Genomic DNA, 20,578 nt, shown 5'->3' on the forward strand with positions numbered 1-20,578 from the left:
TTTTTATCATCTAAAATTATTGAAGTGATGTTCCTCATAATGACTTATTTTATGAGGCAATTTTAAAGAAATATTGTTGTTAGAGCATTTCCAATAGAGTTGCTCAGGAGTGGTTTTTGCTACATGTGTATTTTGGTCAATATTCTAAATTAATTTATGAATATTATTCTCCAAAATAAACAATAATCATGTAGCATTATTTAATTATTTTTTTTTTAAAAAAAAATTACTTATCACCAATCAATTTTTTGAGAGAATATACATAATTATAAAATTTAATTAAAAAGTGGTATGTGGGGCTATGGTGGGTAACTTTTTGGGAGTTGTCCACTATTGGATTAATTTTTGTAAGAAAAATGTATCAAATCTTATGGATGAGAGAGAAATAAAAAAAATAATATTTTAGAATAATGTGTGTATTTTTGCAATCACCATTAGAGATGCTCTTAAGGCATAAATGGTGCCTAGCATCATCACGCACACGTGGCGTCTTGTGGATAATTAATGGTATTCTATAATAGTTAAAATTAAAATGTGGGACCCCTTATTTATTATTATTTTTTTGAAAGCAAGAGAACCCTTATTTAGTTTCATTAATAACAAAATAATACCTACAACGCCTTTTAGTATTTGTTAATTTTTTAAAAAATAATTTGGTGTATAATCCTACATAATCTCAGGCGTTATCAGAACATAAACCAAATGATACAACTTAAGCAAAAGTTTTTAGATTTAGAATAACATATAAGTTATCATGCTTGCATATTTACTATTTGAGTCCCCAATTATTCCAATAATTATATATCTAATTTGATCTATGGATGACTTTTATTTGGTCGGTAACATTGATGAAGCTATTGCGAAGGCTACAAACTTAGAAATGGAGAACAAACTGAATAATGAGAAAAATACGAGGTACTTTATTGCTTAGTGTGACTTTTATGAAAGCTTTAACAATTTCTACACTGGTTGTAGCATTAGTATTCTTTTTTATGATAATTACCTAAATCACTATTCTTTTGTAAAAATTTTACAAATTTAATATTCTTACACTCAAATATATTATTTTTATATATTTTTACGGTATTCTACAAAAAAGAAAAAATATGAAAATAATAAGAAAACTACATAAAAGTAACAGGAAAATAACATCTAAAAAAAACATACAAATAACAAATTAATAAGAGTACATTATAAAAATACATTAAAAGACTGTATTTTTTGTAAATAAAATCGTAAAAATATTTAAAATTCTGTACAACTATATTTTTGTATTTTTTTTTATTATTTCTGTGTATTTATAAAATAATTTTTTTTTGCAAATCTTTTTGTTTAATCTTACAAAGAAAAATCTATATCTATTTATTATTTCTTTAATTTAATGGTATTTTTAAAAATAAAAATAATAGAATAAATAAAGAGATAATTATAATATCTAATAACAAATCCAATAAATTTAAGTGTAGTACTAAGCGCATCGATTTTTTTTTTTTTTTAAGAGTGTGCAAGTTGTTTATTTTAAAAATAAGTTGAATTTAGCTAAGTGCACTTTATTTTTTAGTATTAAGTAGAAAAAAAAAATGCATGAAATAAATGAAGAAACTATATTTATATAACATTTCCTGAAATAAGAGCTATAATTTTTAAATATAATTTCTTAATTTATTTAAAAGTAATTCTTGAAATCATGCACCCTTTTTTTCATCCTTTCATTGGTAATCTCACAACATTAACATTACCAAAATTGCATTTGACAAAGTTTGCTGCAATTTGATTGAAGTATCAAAAAATATTTATTTGAATTCATTTTACAAAGAATAGCTCTGTATATACAAACTTATAGAGTGGAAAGAATCAAACCAAAAACAGTATACTCACACACACACACACACACACACTTGCTTTACAGAACTGAGCAACCATGAACCACAATACCTGGTTCAGTTGGGCAAGAAGCCAAAGGACAGCCTTCTGAGCCATTTCCCCACCATGTGAGTCTTACATGTTCCATCCCGAGGCACAAGTACAGCAACACCCCCATGAAGGCTAATCCAGCATCAAGAGCCCCGGACAGCACATAGTTGTGGCGACTCCACCAGCTACGGTAGTACCTGTAAGCAATAAATCCAGAGGCAAATCCAATTAGAATCCAACTGGTGTAGTTGACTGCTGTAGCTGGGGGCATGTTGATTGTTGATCCTAAGATCACAGGCATATTGATGAGTGCAATCCAATGCTTGTCTGGATAGGCCTTGTGTGCAAGCCAAACTAACACAGTTGCCACAACACCCACTAGGAAAAACCAGTTAATGGATGAATAAAAGCCAAGATCTCCAAAGATTCTACGAGGTCCAATTAGGCCCCAGATGACAGAAGCATCATAAAACACATGGTCTCCAGGACAGGTCCATGGACTATCTGAAGGAAGCAAATCCCTGTCACATATGTCTGGGATTGTGTCCATAAGCCACCATGCTGTCACTAAATGTGCAAGAGCAGATACAACAGTTCCCACTACCTGATATAAGAAGAGAAAATGTTCTTTAAAATCATTAGAAAACTTCTTACAAGTCACTGTGATCAAGAGATTTGATGGAAAGTTAAACAGGACATGAGGATAACCTGGGCCATGAACATTGCTCTAGGAGGAATCTTCATGTAATGACCTAGCTTGAAATCTTCTAAAAATGCTATCCCCTGTTTCATACTTATATAGCCATAAACCTTGAAGCACATGTTAGCAACAGGGTAACCTGGGTATATATATCCAATGATGTACTCTGTGATTACATTCAAGCCGGGTAACTGTGAACCAATGAAAAATATGTCTGATTAGGTACCAAAGGTGAAATTATTTCAAAGGTTGTTAATATATTCAATCAACAATAAGAGATGGAGTTAAACCTGATTAGTTGTGGCTTTGATAACTCCAATAGGAAGAGTGAAAAAAAATGCTATACCACATGCGAGCAAGACACCCCACCACTTCAGTTGGAGTTGATCGTTGTAATACTGGCATATATATATGGTCGCTGCTATATTAGCAAAAAGGATGCACATGAACCACCATTCAGGAACTTGTTTATACTTCCTCATGAGTCTTGTGTGAACATCAACTTTCTTTTCTTGAAAAGCAGACTTGCTTAGCTCCCATATTTGTCTACAAGCGACCAAAAACTAACCCCACTGATAAAATGAACCATATAACGTTGAACATAACAGAGTAAATATATTAACGACAGGTTTTGTGGTACACGTCATGCTACATTATAACTAGCTTTTATGTTTTTCTATAGAACTTTTCGACCATTGTCTTGCAGATGTTGAAGTGGTTATTCCAAAAAAGTATATTAACTTAACTTAAACAGGTCTATAACAAAATGGAAGGCATACCTTCCATGAAAGAGAAAAACATGAGCAATAGTGGCAGTGAGGCATGCGAAATTGAAACCATAGGTGATAGCAAACAAAGTGCTCATATGAAGAGGGCCTTGGCGTTCATATGCATCCATGTCAAGGTGGAACTTGGAGTCAGTTATAGCGGAAACATTGTAGCGTTGGCCAGTAGATGTGAAAAGGCCATCTGAGAAAATGGGGAATGTTTTGGCTTTGTAGAAATTGAGCCAGTAAGCAATCGGGACAATGACATAGAGTACAAGCCCAAAACCAACGGCTACATTTGCAGTAGCAAACCATGGACTGGCAAGTGGGCTTCCGAGGTAAGAGGCTATACTGGACCAATCGAACCCAAGAGCACCGATTCCGAGGCCACGAAGTCCTGAACCCAGCTGATGGGCAAGGATGGAAGCGGGGAATATCCAGCAGAACCAGGAGAGAGACGTTAGCCTCGAGAATAAGTAACCTGGGACAACATAGTAAGCAAAGCTGCATATAAAAGCTATTAGAAAGAATTGATTCCGAGTTAAGCTCCCCTTGGGCCTCTTTTCTTTCTCATGTAATGCCCTGCAAATAACACAATAACGTCTAAGACAAACAAGTACGACAGTATGGAAAAAATGACTAAAGGGTAGTTAATCAAACATTGAGTTTACTTCTTGCATCACTAATATATACTACAGAGAACAAACATTATTGGCTGCTTACGAATAATATTTACTGTTTACTTCTTGAGTTTACTTCTTGTGGAATAATATTTTGGGGAATTACTTCATATATTATTTTTTTACTTTTTTTTATTCAAATTTACGGTTTGAGTTTCTAAAGTGGTTTCTCCGGTAGTTTTTATGTGGGTTGCTATCCGATTTTTTATTGCGATTTAGGTTGTAACGTTAGCTTCAATAGGGGTTCTATATAGAATTCTGTAAAAATACAAAGAAAAAAAAAAAAAAAAAAACTGTTTTGAAGTGTAAAAATGAATAAGTTCTCCCTAATATTTATAAGGTTTTCAGCTACATAATTGTTAGTAATAACAAGAATATTTGTGTTTCTTTTTTTATTATTGACCACAAGTGTCCGAGTTGTAAATGGTCAATATAAACTTTTACTTACGCTGGGTATCAATGACAATGAATAATAATAACTATTCCTAATATAATTATGAAATCACTTTTAAAAAAATAATCAGGAATACGATCATTTAGCCATATTGATATCACTATCTAAAAACATAACAAATCTTAACGATCGATCACGTTGTTAAGATTCATTACCCAGCCAAATAAATCACAACGTATAAGAAATTCATACTATAGAATTGTAATCTTATTGGTAATGAAATACCAGATTGAGGCTGTTTTAACAGTTATCTATTATACGAATTACCAAAACGTAGCATGTAGGTAATGTAACACATATGAAAGATTAAACTCATCAATTTCGTTAAATTACTATTCACGTGAGAGTCGTAGTAGACACCCAACCCAACAAATGGACTGATTTGAAAAAAGATACTAACTTTTCAATTTTTGGCATTATATATATGTATGGTTGACTTAGGAGATCAACCAAGGGCAGCGCCATAACATAAGAGATCAAAAGATCAATCAAGAGTCAGTAAATAAAGTTTTACCTAAAAAGAGAAACCTGGACGAGATTCTGGGGCCACCACATAGCGGCGGGCTCCACCAAATAGCGCCGAAAAACCCCGGCCCAACCGAATCCGAGAACCTGGGTCGTCAGAACAACTAACAAGGCCACAAAAAACGTGAGATTTTTTTTGTAAAATATCTTCACAGCGCTGACTATGTGGATTGCATACACATTCCCAGCTCCCGAATTAGCGAAGATAGTGATCAGAACATGCTCTTTCACATTAAACGGCCCTGGATTCAGCGTAAACTCCCATTTCTTGTCCTTGAAGAAAACCCGATCGGTAATCACTGAGGCCATCAGATGACCAAGCGGAACAACCGCGATCTGAGCCGAGATCGAAGTAAGAGACAAGGGTTCCTTCCTGTACCAGAAGAATTGTTTGAGGAACGATAGGAGAACGCAAGCGAATATCCCCAATACCCATGTTCTGAATGTCACGGCCGATAGAGAAGGATCGTCGGTGACGGGAACAGTGAGCGCAACCTCCTCGATCGGAGAGTTTTCTTCGGCGGAATTAGGTCCCAGCGGTGACGGCAGTATTGAATCAACTGTCCCATCATATTCGGAGGCTTCCTCGTTGTTCTGAACTGTAGACGAAGAGAAGTTGCAATAAAAGTGTTTGAATGGTGAGAATCTACGCGAGAAAATGTAAAGAGTACTAAGTGAGGGGGAAATGTCTTACTTAGAAGTGGAGCTGAGATTTCGTGAATAGTCATAATCTTGATGTCCGTACATACAGTCCCAAAAATATCCAGCCCAGTTCGTTGGGTGATTATACCATTTTTGCCCGTTGACCAATAGTCACCGTTGATTAAGGGCACGTGTTTGCGGTAACAATTCGATTCTATGTAATAATAAATTAATAAAAAGATGAGTTAATTTGGTTTATATATAAAACGAACTGCTTATGTCACTGATTACGAAGACTAAATGTATTTGAAACAATATATTGGCTAGATGCACTTTTGTTGAGTACCTTGTCAAGTTTTAAGGAAATAGAGATGTAGTAATAAATTAGCTAAACGACAGCATATCTACACAAACGACAACAAAGAAAAGTGTGTGTAGAGGCAGTCACTCATAGTTGGTATGTTTAGTTGAGAGAGTCAACGAATAAAATGGACTATTAAGTTAACAATTATGTGAAATGGGAACCCCAAGGCCCAAGGTACATTTATCCGAGTTGAGGTATGAACGTTTGAGTCTACAGTATTGTTTAAGAGCGGAGTGAATAAGATATCAATATAAAATAGTAGAATTTACGTGGTATATGGCTTTTTTAAACCTTTTATGATAAATATGGCATATTTAACTATGGACCCCTTTATATGGCTTTTTTCAACTTTGGCAACAGTTTATGGAATTTTAAAGCCCATACGGCTGGAACTATTTTGCCAAAAGTCCATATTGTGTGTTTTGTAGTTTCTTTGGGTTATTTTAGTCATTTTAAGTGTTTAAATTTTTTGATACAATTTTTTTTTACGATAACCGTTTATTGTAGAGGGGTTTTTGCATGTAATCATGGTGATGTGATGGCTGCTTCCCCATTTTAACTTCTTTTTTCAGTTTTCAAGTAACCCCTATAAACCTCATAAACCGCCTACCTCATAATCAAATATCACTCTCATTTTCCCTCTCTCCTCTGTTCGGTTTCCTTCTTCTTCCTTCTGGTTTTTCATTTGTTTTTTTTTGCTTTTTGGCTACCGATTTTGGGACGAAATCAGCCACCTTGTGTTTTGGGTTTTTGGTTCTTCAAGGTATTGCTTCTATCTTTCCATTTTATTAATTTTCAGATGTTAGGGTTTTTTTTTTTCATTTTCATTTATCTGTTTTATGAAGTTTTTTTGGTTGTTCATAGAGTTTTTTTTTTTGTTTTTTTTATAGTGTTTGTTGTTGTGTTAAACCGACATTGTGGGTTGATTTGAAAATGGTTTATGTGTTGCTCTTCTCCCTTATTTCCCCTCCTGCCACCTTTGTCTTCTTCTATTTCCATAACCGAAAAATTTCAATTCAAAATGTGTGGAATACTTGTTGTTCTTGGTTGCTCCGATGACACTCAGGCCAAAATGGTTCCGTGTTCTTCAGCTTTCACGCAGGCAATTACCATTGCTTTATATTAATTTGATTTTGTTTCATTTCTTTTTATATACACCGAAGAAATCCCTTACTTTTGTGATTTGGGCGTTTGTGTTTGTGTTAAACGTTTTGAAGCCCTTTTTTCCTATTTCCCAAGATCGGCTTTCCTTTTTCTGCTTTTCTCTTTTTTTTTTTTTGCAATTTTAATGAACATTCACGGTCTTTGGTTGATGTGTGTTTGATGGTTATACGAGAAGTGAAGCTTTGTTTGATGGTTGATGTGGATTATTAAAGTAAAACATGATTTTATTTTGGATTTTGGCTGTGGTTGGACTACGTGAGCTGGTTTTTCAAAGTGAGTTTTGCTCTTTTTATTATTACTATTAGCTACAGGATGATATTGAAGCTTATTATAACATAATTATAACTCATTGTGCTGGCTTTAATTTGTTTAATTGGACCAAAGGGAGGATTTTTAGTATTGGGATGGAACACACAAATAGGAAAACCACTGCCAATTTTCCTGTTTTACATTTCAGCGTCTATATGATTATGTTTTTCATTCCCTGTTGTATTACTTTAGGCTACCAACGTTTTACGTGGTACAGTATGTTATATATTTATGATCAACTGGGCAATACTTTATGGTTTATACACACTCAGTGTTATTTAGCAAAAAAAAAAAATATATATACAATAAATGAAACTGTACTGTAATTTATATCTAATTTGAGGTACACATTAGACGGATTTTATGCATTTTATGCAAATTTGGGTTTAATGAACATTCCCTTTTTTTTTTTTATGAATCATTCATGGAAGTGAACTCGGGCATTGATTTATTGCAATTTTACTTGGAACTTTCCTTTTTCCTTTGTTTGTGAATATTCACTAAGTCCTATTAAGCGTTGCATTGTTAGTGGAACAAATTAGTACTGTGATTATCATTTGGTTGGATACGATTGGTTTTTATTAGAATTCTTTTTTGTAAATTATTCAGATAATGAATGCAAGTTGGATAGAAGCCCTAATGATTATGTATTTCTGTATGTTTGGCTGTCTTCTTTCACAGACAATTGTGTTTGTGTACATATACATATGTAGAAAGTAATGTAGTGTAACCATTATTTGGCTTAATTATTTCCAAAACAGTTTTGAGAATCAAGTAAAAGCAGTAGCAGAACCTGGTAGCCTTCCATCGCGAACGAGCAAAGTAATTTTCTGCCCCTTTTCCTGATTTGTTTTCAAGAGTTTCAACTCTGTTAGTGTCAGTGTTAGTTTAATTTTCTTCAGAAACCAGTTTTTCTAGTTTAATTTGTGTTATTTGTGCGTTCTGTGATTTTAAAAATTGTCATTTGAAAACCTGTTTCTATATCAGGTGTTGTTTGGGCTTATCCTATACCTAATTTGGAATCAGTTAAAAACCAGTTTTTGAGATTACATTTTCTATATTACTTAGAATTGATGGAGGTGTTGTTTGGGATCCTCAGATTTTTGGTTTGTGAGGTGTTTTAATGTTCAGGTTAAGCACGTCAGATTCAGGTTATTGTCCTTCTTGACTGTTGTTTGTTCTTGGTACATAACCTCTTCAGGGGAATATAAGACAATTCTAGTTAGACACTTGTGTTTTAGATGTTTTAGATTGAAATAAACTAGTGTAATCACTAGTACCCTACTAAATGATATAAAAGGAGAAACTGGTTTCAAACATCAATGTAATGCACATATTTGATCATACCTATTTTGGAAACATGTCAAAAACTAGTTTTTACAGATTGATTTGTGTTATTTGTGCGTTCTGTGATTTTTGGTGTGTGGGTGGTTTTAAGGTTAAGGTTGAGGTGTGTTACTGTTAGTTTGTATGAAACTGGTTTTCATGTTAATTATCATGACTGTTTTTGTTGTTTTGTGTCTAATGTTTATTTTGTATTTTTTTTTTTATCAGAAGGAGAGAGAATCAGATGATAAAGTACCATCTAATGTTCAAAAGGTTGAGCCTTCTAAGAAGGCTAAAGGTCGACTGAAAAAAGATTCACGCAAAGGCAAAGTATGTTTTATGTTTTGTATTAAAACCGGTTTTTATTAATTGTATATGTTTTCTTTTTCGGTTATTCTAAACTGGTTTTAATTTTTTTTATTGAAACTGATGTTGTGTTGTTTTTTTTAAGGTTGATCATGTTATGGAACCTTCGAAAGCTCCACCATTAAGAAGATCTCCAAGGAAAACTAAAGTATGTATTAAATTTCATTGAACCCGGTTTCGAATTTATTTTATGTTTCATTGTGGTTTGGTATTTATTTTAATATGTTATATAATACTAGTTTTTTTTTGGTTTGTTTGTGTTTTTTTTTTTTTATCTAATCTGTTTTGTTTATGTTTAATTTGTTTATTTTTTCAGGATGATATTGAATTGCCTAAAGCCGATGTTGTTTCTCAGAAACACGGTTGTAAAAAAGTTAGTAAGAAGGATACGAATGTCCTTCCATCTGCGAGTGATGATGATTTTGAAACCGAAAAAATTGTCGCAAAACCTGTTTCAACCAAGAAAAGAAAAGCTATTTCTGATGACGCTAGTGCGTCAAAGAAAAGAAAATCAAAGGATGTTGGGGAGCATTCTAATTTGGTATGTCTTCATTTTTTCTTATATTTTTTTTGTTGTTTTGTTTTGTTTAATTTAATAGTTTTGTTTTTTTTTTTTTCATTTTGATTTATCTGTATTTTGTTTTATGTTTATTTAGGATAAAGTTTGTGAGCCTAGGGTTGCTGATGATCTGAAGCTTGTTAATGTTGGTTATTTGTAAAACCAGTTTCTGAACATCTGTATCTTGTCTTACAGATTCACTTTCTGGTTTTTGTTGTGCAATGATCTGGAGTCTTGTCTCGTCTACTGTTGTGATGCAGAGTGGAGACTCACTAACTGCATTTTGTGTCTTTCTCAGTTGTAAGTAGAACATCAGTGAGTTGTCACTAATTATTTTCATTGGTGGTGAGTCTGGGCATAACTGGTAATGCATTTCTATTGTTGTGTTGCATTTGATTTCAGCCTTTACTAATTCCAACAAACTTTTTAGATCACAGTTTGTTGGTATTAGTAGTCCAGTCATTATGTAGTCTTCATACTTTTTATCCTCTTTCCATTGCCCTCCATATTTGACCACACACATTATTGAGTCCATTCCTGTACACAGTATTTGAAAATTGTTAGTTAAAAATTACAATGTATTAAGAAACTGGTTTCCTTATTTTTTTTTTTGTTTTGTTTTTATTTGTTTTAAAATTATATGTTTTTTTTTCACTATATATTTGAGAAACTGGTTTCCAACATTACTGTATATTTGTTTATTTTTAACAAGTAATATCATTTTGAAAACTGTTTGTTAAAATTTATAATGTATTTAGAAACCGGTTTTTGTTTTTATTTTTTTTGTTTTAAAATTATATGTGTTTGTTTCACTATATATTTCAGAAACCGATTTCCAACATTACTTTATATTTTGTTTATGTTTAACAGATAATATCATTTTAGGATTTTTTAGTTAAAATATATAATGTTTTTAGAAACCGGTTTTATCTTCATAATTTTCAGTAATCTTTTCATTTTTGATCGTGGACGTCTAAAACTGAATTTTTCATAATGTTTAATTTTCCTTTTTTTTTTTTTGTTTGTGAAACTTCATAGTCTAAATCTAGATTAAGTATGGACATTTCATTATGAAGCAATGCAAGATCATATAGTTTTGGTATGAAATTTACTTCAATCTAGTTTTTTTTTTCTTTTAAGTTTAAATTGGAATTGTACATAGTCGGTTTAATTTTCTTTTGCAGTATATATATGCCTATAATATTCATAGCAGAATTTATATAAGTGTACCTGTATTTTATTTTGATCGTTGTTGACAGGGACGATCGGTGTTGGCTTGATTTTGTTGATTGAATTTTATGTGTGCAGGTTGATCGATGCTCTGAGTTTAAGAATGCGTTTTCTGGTTTAAGGTGAGAGCTTCATTGCTTGTCAGGTGCCGATGTTGCAGGTTGCTTGCCATGGCCATGGCTGTTTTTCAGATCAGTTTTGTTTGAATCAGAGAATAAATTTGGACTGGGAGAAGTGATGAATTGAATCGGAGAAGATGATGAAGTGAATCGCAGGCCAAAAACGAATCGCAGTAGAGAGAGAAGAGAGAATCGCAGTAGAGAGAGAGAGAATCGCAAGAGAGAGAGAGAAAATCGTGTACAGATTTTGTTTATATATGGTTAAAAATAGTAAATTTTATTCATTTAAAATTAGTTTCTGTTTTTAACTTATTATATGGTTTTTTTTAAATAAGAAACCATATTTGTAGTTTGCTTCCTTAGTTAATGCCATATTTTGTGGCATTTAGTTTTGTTGCCATATTTATCATAAGATGGCTCATTTTTCCCATATTTTTGAAAATATCCCTATAAAATATTTTATTACATTTTTACGGTTTTCTAAAAAATAACACGAAAACAATATAAAATTAACAAGAAAACTACATCAAAGTAATATGAAAATAACATCAAAATAACAACAAAAAATAATATACAGATAACAAAAAATCAACAAGATTACAACATAAAAAGACCGTATTTTCTGTAAATAAAATTAAAAAAAATTATAAAAATGTTTAAAATTCCGCAACACAATATTTTTATAATTTTTTGTTGTTTTTATGGTTTTGTGAAATAATCCCTAAAAAAAATTACAAAGAGCCCAATCTAATTATTTGGAGGTAATCTGTTAGGCCTAAAATTACAGCCCCTAAATAAACATTGGATTATATCAGGTGACTATTTTTCTGATCATAGCTACAAAAAGTCCACTTGTTTGTGATGTCAAGGGATCAAAGCGCAAAGTTTTCAGTATCCCTCCACTTCTACAAGGCCAACTTTCGGCTCCACTGATCTCCTGCAACTCTACAAGACCATGCCAAAATGTCGACGAAAAATAAAGTTAATTTCCCCCAAAAAAATGGTGATAGCAAGTCGATAGTGTTCTCTTAACATTAAACTTAACATTAAACCAATTATGTACCACAGAGAAAATCATTTACAACAGAGTAGTTTTAACAGTCACACGACAATGTGGATGAAACTAAGCCACAACATTTTTAGGCTGTCATATACGTAACCTGTGATGATACTATGACTATAAGCAACATTCTATCTATAGCTTCAACTCATAAAAGGAACTTACCGGCAGAACCATTCTCCTTCAGAAATTGTGCAACCACTTCTTCGTTCTGAGCAATTGTCAAGCTAATTGAGTGAAAAAACACAAAAGAGTAAGAAATGGACAATGTGAAGAGCATACACGCAGGTGGTAAAAGAAAAAAGAAAAAAAGAGCACCTGCAAGTACTGTAGACAAGCAGCCCGCCAACTTTTAGCAACCTAAAACCATTGCTCAAGAGTTTTAACTGCAAAGCAAACAACAGAAAAATATGTGCAGTAATAAGTCTAAAACTCATTTTCAAGCTAGGGAGGAGCAAAAGACCACTTGCTGCAAAGTTCACGAGAGAAACTTCTAGCATTGATTATTCATTTACTGTTTGGTTTGGGAAACAAGTGAAAAACTTGAACACACAGCACACAGCAAGCTGCAGCTAAATTAACGAAGTGCATAGTCAACAAAGCTAAGAAATACATGCAATAGAATAAGTTAGTTACCTGAAGCACAGTCAAACTATCGGTTCTTTCTGCATCCAACACTCGACGTTGAAGAGTTTTCCAACCCCAATGTTCAAATTTTTGAATATGTTTAATTGATCCGTCATGAGTACACTCTGCATCTACTAGCACCTGTATAAAATCCAACCAATAAATACCTTCCATACAAAAGACAAAACTGTAGAATCAAATTCCATGAGCATAAAACTCTCTATGAAAATGAGGATTAAGTGGGTAAAGAATAGTTTACTTCAATTTACCTTGTCATAGCCGCAGCTCAACAACTCACTGTTAGAAACAGTTTTATACAATTCATCTTCACTTAAACCAACCACACCAGCATGTTTTCCATAAAAGAGTAACTCGGGCTCCTGAATTCCAGGATTCATATGAGCATTCTCTCTGTCTCTAGCTGCTTTTTTCCTCTCCTTCCATGTTCTCCTAGACCTCCACTCTTTAAACCTTTCGACATCTCCTATTAACACAGATTCACCTGCATAATTCTAGAATGAATGATAGCACATTAAAAATAAACACTTAAACTACATCGCAGAACTGAAGCTTAACATACATAGTAAATTAGTAATATCGGGAGAAATTACATGATTTAGAATCTGAATAATTCCTGGTAGGAAATAGAGAAAAAGTTGTTCCATCAGCAACAAGAAGTCGGCAATGGTCACCCAATTCATATTTCTGAACCATTGTCCTACAAGCCGCTAGACGGTGCCTTGCGACATCAACACCAGTTACAGTACCCAAGTCACCAAGAAGGTCTAATATCATGCAAAGCTTAGCACCTTAAGATTGAAAAAGAAAAAACATTTATTAAGAAAACAAAAGTAAGCAGGCAATTCTTCAGAATCACAAATGAAAATTATATTATCTTAGTTAAATACATACGCAAGCCACAAAGGTATGCTAATATAGTTCTGTAAGACATCAGAATCATAACTTGAAAAGCAAGCATGATCCAATATGTAACAACCATTTAAATAATGAACACACCCAAGAAAATTTCTTCAACAAGGCACAAACAAGATGTAACTCATTGAAAAAGAGTACATAATATTGATAGGGAAATAGTACCAGGAGCAGCACATAGATCAAGAACATGATCTCCAGCTGAAATATTTAAAGCTGAAACAGCAGCCCCAGAAGCTGCATCAATCCCATATATCTGAAAGATGAACAATCACACAGAGAATGATATTGACATTTTATACAACACAAAATCAAAAGTTTACCTAAATAAATTTCTGGGTTCTGTACCTTTCCTTCACGGTATGCCTTTGAGTTAGCGATTTGAACATTTGGAGGAAGAGAATAGAAACCAGGCAACCAAAACACTTTCTCAACCTTACAGCCCATCTCAGCTTCAATCTCCTCAAGTTGAGATTCACAACCTGGTTTCAACCTTCACCACAAAAAAAAAAAAAAAGAAAAACCCAACTGAATTATCAACGAGAAAGCATAAATGTGACTACAACGGGTCTTATTATATGTATTACAAAAGAAGGAAAAGAAAAACTCCATGAAAAGGAGCCGAAATAGGAGAAGAAGAAAAAGTACCTTATGTAACGAGGAGTTAAATCAGAGGCAGAATAGATTGAAGGGTCGAGTCCATTTGCGTCAAGAAAATCAACGAATGCATCTGGTAAGGGTGAGTTCGATGTTCGTTCTTCCATGAATACGAACCTGATGACTGATGAGTACTGCTTTCTCAAGGGAAACGGGCCAAGGAGACGAAGCTGCGAACCCTAAACAAAACGACATGCGTTTTGCATGAGTTGTGTTTTATTTATTTATTTATTTATTTTTATTTTTTTGAAAGATTGTGTTTTATTTATTTATTCTCTTTATTTTCTTCTTTTTCCTTGGCTGAGTAGTAATATATTTATTCTTTAATAAAATAAATACAAAAATAATTTTTGTTCAAAAAATTAAAACTACAATATTTGCTGTAAAATTTAAAAAAATAAATACTGCAATAAATAAATAACTACAATATTTCATTTCAAGTTGGGTAAGCACACCCTCATTAAGTAGAATTCGAATGCGATTTTTTTTTTTTTTTGATAAATTGATAATTATTTCTTTTTATTCATTCACTACAAATAGTTGTAAAATAAATTTAAATATATCCTATTTTATAATTGAATTGTTTAATATATTCTTGTTATAAGATACGTTGTTTGGTTAATAAAATGTGTCGTTTAACTTATATTAAGATAGTAACTTTTATTTATCTTATTTAAAACATGTCATTTTTATTTTATGTTTGTTATTTACTTTATTTCAAGGCACATTTACCTAATATTACATATTGTTTATCTAAATTAATGCATGTAATTTACTTAATAAATTATAGAATAGTAATTTTATTTACCTTATTTAAGGTATATCGTTTACTTTATTTTGGACAAATTGTTTACCTTAATTATTTTAAGGTATCTGTTTAACAAATATTACATGTTGTTTACCAAAATTAAGACATATTATTTACTTAATTTAAAGCACATTGTTTATCTAAAATAAGTTTATGTCATCCATTAATTGTTAAGATGGCTGACATTAGGGCTGTTTGCGATGCGGGTGGTACAATTTTGACCATTTTTTCAAACCAACCTACACATGCAGTTTTTATAATTTCCTAAACTCAACGCGAAACTAAAAAATTGCAGAAACTGCACCGCAAAAAATAGTGCGGTGTGGTGCAGTTTCTATAGTTTTTGCAGTTTGGACCATCACCAAATAATTAAACTATCATAAATACAACAAAGCTTGACCAACACCTATCAAAAATATCATAAGACTTGAAAATAAATATGAAAAAAAGCTTCAAGTTTCAACAATACAATAATTATTCGGCTTTGGGCTGGACCTTCACATATTGGACCTAAATAAATATAAAAATTGGTATTTTTATAATATGAGGTGCGGTACAGTTTAAACCATATATTAACAATTCAAAACTGCAAATTGCACCGCACCGCGCAATTTAGGAAAAATTTAAACCGTGATTGCACCGCAAAAAATTTCAAATCATATATTTTTACGGTGCGGGCAGTTTGAGTGGTTTAATAAACAACCTTAACTGGCATGAATGTTATAGCAAAATTGTTAATTTATTAAATTGAAGAATAACAATGAAAAAAATATACTTAACATAATTATTTTTTGTTAATTTTTATCATTCCGTATATTATAAATATTATAGTTAAAATTACAAGTCTAAACCATACATGCATCATGCATGCAAATGCAATTATAGTAGATAATAGTTAATAAGAAGACCATAAAAATTTCTTAAATTATTTAGAAAAAATAAAAATAGAAAACGTGAGAAAAGCACAAAAGATATTAAGTGAGGAAAAATTAGTACAGTATATATTTGAAAAAAAAAGTAGAAATAATAAATTTTAAAAAGAATGATAAAATTAAAAAATGAGTCAAATTTCCTCAATTCATTGTCATCAGAAGCTTCTTAGCTCATGTCCCACAAAGTCATTCTCCCACCAAAGCTAAAGCGGGACCACTCCATCACGCAAATTTGGGTGCGCCACCTGTGCCACAAGTTCCTACTCTCTTAGAATAAACTGATTCAAGTGCTTCGTGATCCCACTTTATCACATCTTCTACTCTTTCTTTCAAATTTAATAGTATGTTTTATGTATGTTAAGTCATATTTCTTTTATATAAATTAGACTATTTATTATTTTAGTATATATTTTTTTTTAACAAAATATGATTTATTCGTGTTATGATAAAACTGTTTACATTTTTTATATCTATTCATGTTATGAATTATCTTCAAATTAGTTATATTAAGAAAAAAATTATCTAAAATTAAACTCAAAATCCTATTTTTATCATTTTAGAAAATACAGGATCAATTTTGTCATTTAACAAAATAGAAGAACCAATCGATAATTTTTAAAAAAGAGAAAGTCCAAAATAGTATTTACCATTATAAAAATATAAATAAATAAAAAAATTGAAAAAGAAATCCTTTCAAAAAAATCAGATTTTCTTATAAATTTCGCCAGTTAGATATATTTTTTTATATAAATAATAGTATTTTATATATCCCGTATACCAATATTTCTTATTAAATTTTAATAAATATGAGTTCCCATTTTAAATTAGACCATGCATGTAATGCTACCTTTGTTTTTTTTTTTTTTCAAACAATAATTAAAAACAACTAAAGAAAAAAGGAAAAAGTGTTACCTTAGTGGACAGTCGACACTGCATTATAATTTTTTGTACATTTTGGACACGTGTAATATTGGCCTTCTCCTAACTTAAAATGCTTATATAATGCTTAGAACTCCAAGCTAATCCATCATCCACATCTGAATAACAGAATCCCAAAACAGCTGCACCCCAAGTTTTCCCTTGTTGTTGATTGTTTTCCTTTTCAGACTAAATGACCAACCAAATTTGACTCTTACCATAATTTATTCACTATGGCAAGGTATATATATAATGTATATTATATATTTTTCCATAAACATATATCATCTTTACTCATTAAATCAGCAGAATTAAAATAATCTCTTTTTTTTTTCCTTCATATTTTGATATGGGTTTTTCTTGGTTTGGTATTATTGTTCTTGCTCTTCTTTTTCTAATCTCAAGCTCAGGAGAAGCAGAACTAGAAGTCTCTACCATTGATGTCCAAACAGCCAAGGCACTTATCAATTCAGACCATCTATATCTTGATGTTAGGTAAAGACATCTAAATTGGGTTTTTTTTTTTTTATTTATTTTTATTATTTCATATTCTTTGATTTAATTTATGAATAATTTTATATATGTTTTGTGATTTATGTAATAACAGGACAGTTGAGGAGTTTAAAAAGGGTCATGTTGAATCACCTAAGATTCTTAATATCCCTTACATGTTCAATACGCCCCAAGGTACTTGTTTCTTTCTCCGAGAATTATTTCATATACTATTTGTTTTACATTTTTTTTTTAATTTATAGTTTAGATTTTTACTGCAGCCCTATTGTAATAGGGGTTTACAATTTTTTTATTGCGATTTAAGTTGCAGCGTTAGTATTAATAGAAGTTTCTAATAGAATTTCGTAAAAATACAAAAAAAAAAAAAAAAAAGCTATTTTAAAATGTAAAAATAAAACATATCACCTTTTTTTTAGGTGGTAAGCTGTGGTGTGTCCTTTCCTATTTGTAGTTTTTCCTAGTGGTAGTTTTCAACTCTCATTCTTCAGGTTGTCGCAGTCTAGTAGATTTGTATTTCATGTTGTTATTTGTAACGTTATATCAATTATATTAGTTTACTTAAATAAAAACATATTTATTTTCTTAATATTCTTTTTTAAAAAGGAAAATTTGTATAATAATTTTTTGAGTTTTATTATTTCTTTTCTGCTTTTATTTCATTTCAGGTAGGGTGAAAAATTCAGAGTTTTTGAAGGAGGTTTCATCTGCTTGTAACAAGGACGATAAGCTTGTTGTGGTAATAAATGTGATTTCAAATATAACAAAAATATAATTTTGATGTAAATAACTTTCATGATATATTTGGTTGCTTATTATGTTTCTATTATATTATAGGGTTGTGAACGTGGGATCAGATCTTTATCTGCAGCTACTGATATGAAAAATGCAGTTAGTATTTTTTTTTTAGCAAATGCAGTCAGTACATTTCCAAGTTGTTTTATGTTATAAATTCTTAAGTATATAAACTATAAAAAGTGATTTAAAAATAATGGTGTGATAATTTAGACATGAAATTGCAGGGTTTCAAGAATGTAAATAACATGGGAGGAGGTTATCTTGCTTGGGTGAAGCATGGTTTTCTTACTCAAAAACCAAAAGAAGAGCTTTAAGGCGCGTGTGTATTTTTTTTATTTTATTTTTCTTTTGAGAAAAAAATAAAAAGAAAAATAATGTATTATCTGATTTAAACTTTAAACATGTCATATGTTGGGACACATTTATTACACCTAAACATAGGTAGGTACTCCTTTAAATGTGGATTACTATTTGGCACTTAAAGTTCTTAACATGATATTGGTGTGGTGTTAGGATCTACCTAAAAGTCACTAACTTGCATCATTAAGGTATAATATTATTATTAATATTATTTAGGCTAATTAGTAATTTTTCTTTCGAACTTTGACATGTACTAAATCGTGCCCCCTAAACTTTTTTGGCCTTTAGAAATTCTTCCCGAAATATTGAGATTGTTAAATTTAAGGACTTTTGTCTAATTTCATTCAATTTTACTGATTCTATGTACTAAGCCATGCTCCCCTGACTTTGATATCTACCAAATCATGCCCTTAAATTTTGATATGTACTAAATCATGCCCCTTGAACTTTCATCCATGTTAGAATTTTTTTACTAAAATTAGACAAAAGTCCTTAAATTTAACAATCTCAATAGTTCGGGGGGAATTTTTAACGACCAAAAAAGTTCAGGGGGCACGATTTAGTACATGTTAAAGTTCGGGGGGAAAAATTACTAATTAGCCTATTATTTAATATCGTTTTACTTATTTTATTTTATTAATAATTATAAAATGTAACATCTTATTAAATTAGGCACGTTACTGTGTTTTCCAATTACTATACCATTACAAGAAAATTGAGCAATCTCGGTGGCCCAATCTCAGTGGTCCTGTGTTTGTCCGCTGAGATAGAGTCCAATCTTGGCGGGCTTAGTAAAGACCGTCAAGATTTGTAACGCCCTAACAATTAAGCACGATTCGATTTCCTGATAATCATGACATAATCCTGCTAAATCGGGATTACTAGAAATAAGAGCAAAATTTAAACTTTAAATTATTTACAAAATGAAAATACAACTTGTAATTATTTAAATTTTACAAACCATTCCAAAAATATTTCTTACGTTTCGGGATCCCATAAAATTTTTCACAAAATATTACAAGTCAATTTTTACATGTCGACCTAAGCGACAAAATCAAGAATGCAAAATGCAACAGCTAGTAGACTCAACCCGCGTGGTCTAGTATGGTCTGAACATGTACAATCCACTGCCAAGCTCTCGAACTCATGGCTAATCACAAACTGATTTACCCTTTCCTGCACAGTAGAGCACCCATGAGTCAAGCCCAGCAAGATAACATAAATAACAATATACCATATATTCACAATTCCAATAAATATTGATGCCACCGCATCTACTGTCCATATAGCATAGACCTACGTGTTGCTCTCACACGTCTATATACAATAAGGCCTTAGATTGATTTATCTCGGTTCATATTACTGAGTCTAACCTAATTATATCTTATCCGCATAATTCTTTATTTCAACATATAAAGCATGGCATTGCATTCAAAATCATTTAATCACTAGATTAATAACCCTAAACCATATAACCGCTCACCTTAGGGAAATAGCCCTAATCCCAGTTCCTCATTTAATCACAATTATAAAATCAAACATGAGTGCCACCGTGCTTAACTCTACGTGCTAACTAGTGTCTTATCTGATATCCTAAGTATGTGGAGATTCCAAACCTCCATATGTTCCTGAGCAAGGGCCGGTAATCCTAGTAACAATTTCAAGGATTTCACAAATAGGGTCAATCCCAAAATCACTTTTCACATATTCACATAATTGGATTTCAATTATAGATAGGCATATAGAGCTCGGACCGAGCTTTCTAACGATATAAAGAACATCTCAAACGGAGTCCCTAGTCAAAAGTTATGGCAAAAAACAAAAACTCAAAAATTTATAGGAAAGCACGGCCTTGC

The 20,578-nt window shown here is 31.7% G+C and overlaps 3 protein-coding genes across 4 annotated transcripts; 1 reads left to right on the top strand and 2 right to left on the bottom strand.

Annotated features, from left to right (window-relative positions):
* Positions 1–1,749: 1,749 nt before the first annotated feature.
* Positions 1,750–5,981, bottom strand: LOC133031674 (oligopeptide transporter 7-like). The gene is made up of 6 exons (XM_061105197.1): positions 5,735–5,981; positions 5,030–5,639; positions 3,394–3,963; positions 2,905–3,160; positions 2,623–2,805; positions 1,750–2,518 (listed from the first exon to the last, which is right to left on the bottom strand). Exons 1-6 carry the CDS (start codon positions 5,766–5,768, stop codon positions 1,904–1,906), a joined length of 2,268 nt encoding a protein of 755 aa, XP_060961180.1. The 5' UTR covers positions 5,769–5,981; the 3' UTR covers positions 1,750–1,903.
* Positions 5,982–11,651: 5,670 nt separating this feature from the next.
* On the bottom strand, positions 11,652–14,636 carry LOC115705920 (uncharacterized). The gene is made up of 9 exons (XM_030633434.2): positions 14,388–14,636; positions 14,088–14,232; positions 13,905–13,995; positions 13,418–13,615; positions 13,076–13,308; positions 12,816–12,947; positions 12,498–12,565; positions 12,345–12,406; positions 11,652–12,064 (listed from the first exon to the last, which is right to left on the bottom strand). Exons 1-9 carry the CDS (start codon positions 14,501–14,503, stop codon positions 11,931–11,933), a joined length of 1,179 nt encoding a protein of 392 aa, XP_030489294.1. The 5' UTR covers positions 14,504–14,636; the 3' UTR covers positions 11,652–11,930.
* Positions 14,637–17,146: 2,510 nt separating this feature from the next.
* Positions 17,147–18,933, top strand: LOC133031906 (thiosulfate sulfurtransferase 18-like). Of its 2 annotated transcripts, XM_061105672.1 has the most exons (6): positions 17,147–17,295; positions 17,460–17,549; positions 17,662–17,741; positions 18,233–18,303; positions 18,402–18,455; positions 18,587–18,933. In XM_061105672.1, exons 1-6 carry the CDS (start codon positions 17,288–17,290, stop codon positions 18,674–18,676), a joined length of 393 nt encoding a protein of 130 aa, XP_060961655.1. In that variant the 5' UTR covers positions 17,147–17,287; the 3' UTR covers positions 18,677–18,933. The 2 variants fall into 2 exon arrangements, with proteins under 2 accessions (XP_060961655.1, XP_060961654.1); XM_061105671.1 differs by lacking the exon at positions 17,147–17,295 and having other exon boundaries at positions 17,338–17,549.
* Positions 18,934–20,578: the final 1,645 nt, after the last annotated feature.

Source organism: Cannabis sativa, chromosome X (assembly GCF_029168945.1).
Source record: "Cannabis sativa cultivar Pink pepper isolate KNU-18-1 chromosome X, ASM2916894v1, whole genome shotgun sequence".
In the NCBI taxonomy this organism is placed as follows: Eukaryota; Viridiplantae; Streptophyta; class Magnoliopsida; order Rosales; family Cannabaceae; genus Cannabis; species Cannabis sativa.